At 38.3% G+C, this 2,500-nt stretch overlaps 1 protein-coding gene and 1 long non-coding RNA gene across 18 annotated transcripts in view; one reads left to right on the forward strand and one right to left on the reverse strand.

Annotated features, from left to right (window-relative positions):
- Positions 1-2,500, forward strand: part of LOC114597372 (uncharacterized) — an 89,540-nt gene that overhangs the window by 67,923 nt on the left and 19,117 nt on the right. The gene's annotated exons all lie outside the window — the stretch shown is intronic.
- EBF3 (EBF transcription factor 3) overlaps positions 1-2,500 on the reverse strand; it is a 166,288-nt gene that overhangs the window by 21,982 nt on the left and 141,806 nt on the right. For all 17 annotated transcript variants that reach the window (XM_028729919.2, XM_028729913.2, XM_028729911.2 and 14 more), the window contains one exon: positions 1,953-2,041. In XM_028729919.2, coding sequence (XP_028585752.1) covers positions 1,953-2,041 — 89 coding nt within the window. The remainder of the gene's footprint in view (positions 1-1,952; positions 2,042-2,500) is intronic.

The following is a 2,500-nucleotide window of genomic DNA, read 5'->3' on the forward strand; positions in this document are numbered from 1 at the left end:
TGCTGATCACCTGTTGTTGGATGCAGATGGGGGACAGGTGCCCGTACTGAGTGCTGCTTGACCCCTCCCAACAGGTGATTACTGTTGTCTGTTGCTGTGGCAGCACTGAACATGTATTCAGTGGTTCAGAAGTGTTGTGCATGTGCAACTGCAGTTGCTGGGTTTGGGCTTTCACCCTACAACTGCCATTTGTATGGGTGGATGCAGATCCGGCGTAGCAATCTGCATGTGAAAATCTGTTTTCTCCAATTGCCCTTGCTGAAATGCTGACAACTGATAATGTATGGTTTCTGCAGTAAACATGGGGTTATATCCAACTAAACCATACTCCAAGTAGACTCCCTCAAAAGATTCATGACTAACCTTATGCCCATTAAATGTATTATGTATGACTTGGTCTGCATGTTTACCATTGGAATATTAGCCCCACATGGCAAGGAAGCAGCAGTAACATTAATACATATATTAACCTATAATCTGAAGGGCTTGGTGGAACTAAGAGCCCCAATGCATTACAATGGCAATTGCATTTGCCATTGCATTTGCCAAACAAATTGCATTTGGCAATTGCATTTGCCAAACAAATCCAATTTGTTCTTGGATGTTCAAGCACCTTAAGGTGCTTGAACATCCAAGAACAAAAAACCCTCAACCTGATAAGGGGAACATATATGGTACCCTCTGAAAATAGCTGCTTGACAAGGTGGATGGAGTGTGTATAGAGAAAATGAATCCTTTTTGCCTTCCAAGCAGTTGAATGGTAGGACTAGGCTATTTTGAAAGAGTTAGCAGAGAAAGCAACAAAGAATGCGTGAAAGGGTACCATGCTCACAGACCCAGTGGTTAGATCACAAAAGGAACTGGGTGTACACAAGACCTGTTTGAACTCCCAGTTTCCCATCCATCCATGACATGTGGGTGGAAGCCTGTTTCAGCTGTTTAGTGCACCTAAGGTGGGTCAGCGTGGGCCACTTGAAATATCCTACATTTTTAAAAGTACATTGCCGTGTGTTGCCTCTTATTTTAACAGTTACGATCTGATATGAATTGCTAGCATGTCCACAAATTAAAAGAGGAGCCAAATGATATTGCTTACATTCATGCTGAGCATTAAAAGGCTAATGTCGAAAAGGTTTTATTGTGTTAATAAAACTCAGAGGTGGTCAAGACTTGGGCACACAAGAGCATATAAAATAATCAGTCATGATGATATGACTGCATTTTTCATTTGTTTTTAAGATTGCCTTGAAAAATCAGAGATTGCAATAAAAAGGGGGAAGACAAAATTATATCAAAGAAAAAGGGGGGAAATTATAAGCATGACTTATCTTTAATGTTTTACATCAAAATGAAATTTCTGTGATATGTCATGTGCATAAACAACACAGGCAGCTTTTGTCTTTGTTGAATTTAAATGAAAAGTCCCTCTAGATATTAATATGTGGACTTCATTTGTTAGCCTGCTAAGTCAGGGACTTATAACAAAAGCTTTGTAAACAAAAGATTAAACTGAATCGAGCTTTAGAAAATGAAAGGAAAACAAGAGTCAAATAATCACAGATCAGAGTGGGGCTGCTTAGATTGAAATCACTACAAGCTACTGGAGTGGAAAATGTTTAATTGAACTATTTCATTACGCAGGAAGTTTTATGTCCCTCTTGTAGAATCCAAAATATTTGTATCAGAAAATCCATTCCATTCTTCTTTTAATAAAAACTACCCAGCAGATATTTTGGATTTTGACAACATGCATGCATAAAGTTGCAGGAAGAATAGAAATTGAAAGGTGATAAACACATCTATTGAAGCAGTCGACTTGTTTATGTTTAGTATGTTTCCTTTCTTATACCTTTTTATTTTTATAGTGTTCAATAATGTGCAACGTAGCACTTCTGGTATTTGAAATACATTTTGAAAGCAGACAACAAACTCTAAACTTGTCGAAAACTAACCTTTGGTAACCGTTCAGGATCACCTGGATGCCGTGGAATGACTTTCTGCAACCTCTGGAAACCATAATCTATTGTTGGTTCATTGAGAGCTGAAACGTATAGAGAACAGTGTGTCAGTCTACCTATTAGTCGCTAGCAAAAAAAATATGCAAAGCAACGTATGGCATTTCTGACTAAACCCACCTCACGTTTTAAAGGAGTATAAGGAACGGATTTCTTCTGACTCATATCCCTGAGTCTATTTTTTTGTTTTTACACACGCATGCTATTATTATTTCTACCCTTAATTAGGCTGCGGGAGGGGGAAAGAGTCAAAGGGTTACTCAGTATATTGCAAAATAAAAAATAAAAAAATGGTTGAAGCAGTAACAAAGTTACAGGTCTTGAGGCCATATATAGCAATCACTACAGTCATGATATGATGTCTGCATCATGCACTGCTTTCTATACAGGCTGTGGATTTATGGGAAACTGGCAATTATGACATATGTCCAGCTATTGCTAGCTTCAGATTTATCCCTGTGGTCCTTTTTTGTCTAGCATATTGC

Source organism: Podarcis muralis, chromosome 6, assembly GCF_964188315.1.
Source record: "Podarcis muralis chromosome 6, rPodMur119.hap1.1, whole genome shotgun sequence".
NCBI lineage: Eukaryota > Metazoa > Chordata > Lepidosauria > Squamata > Lacertidae > Podarcis > Podarcis muralis.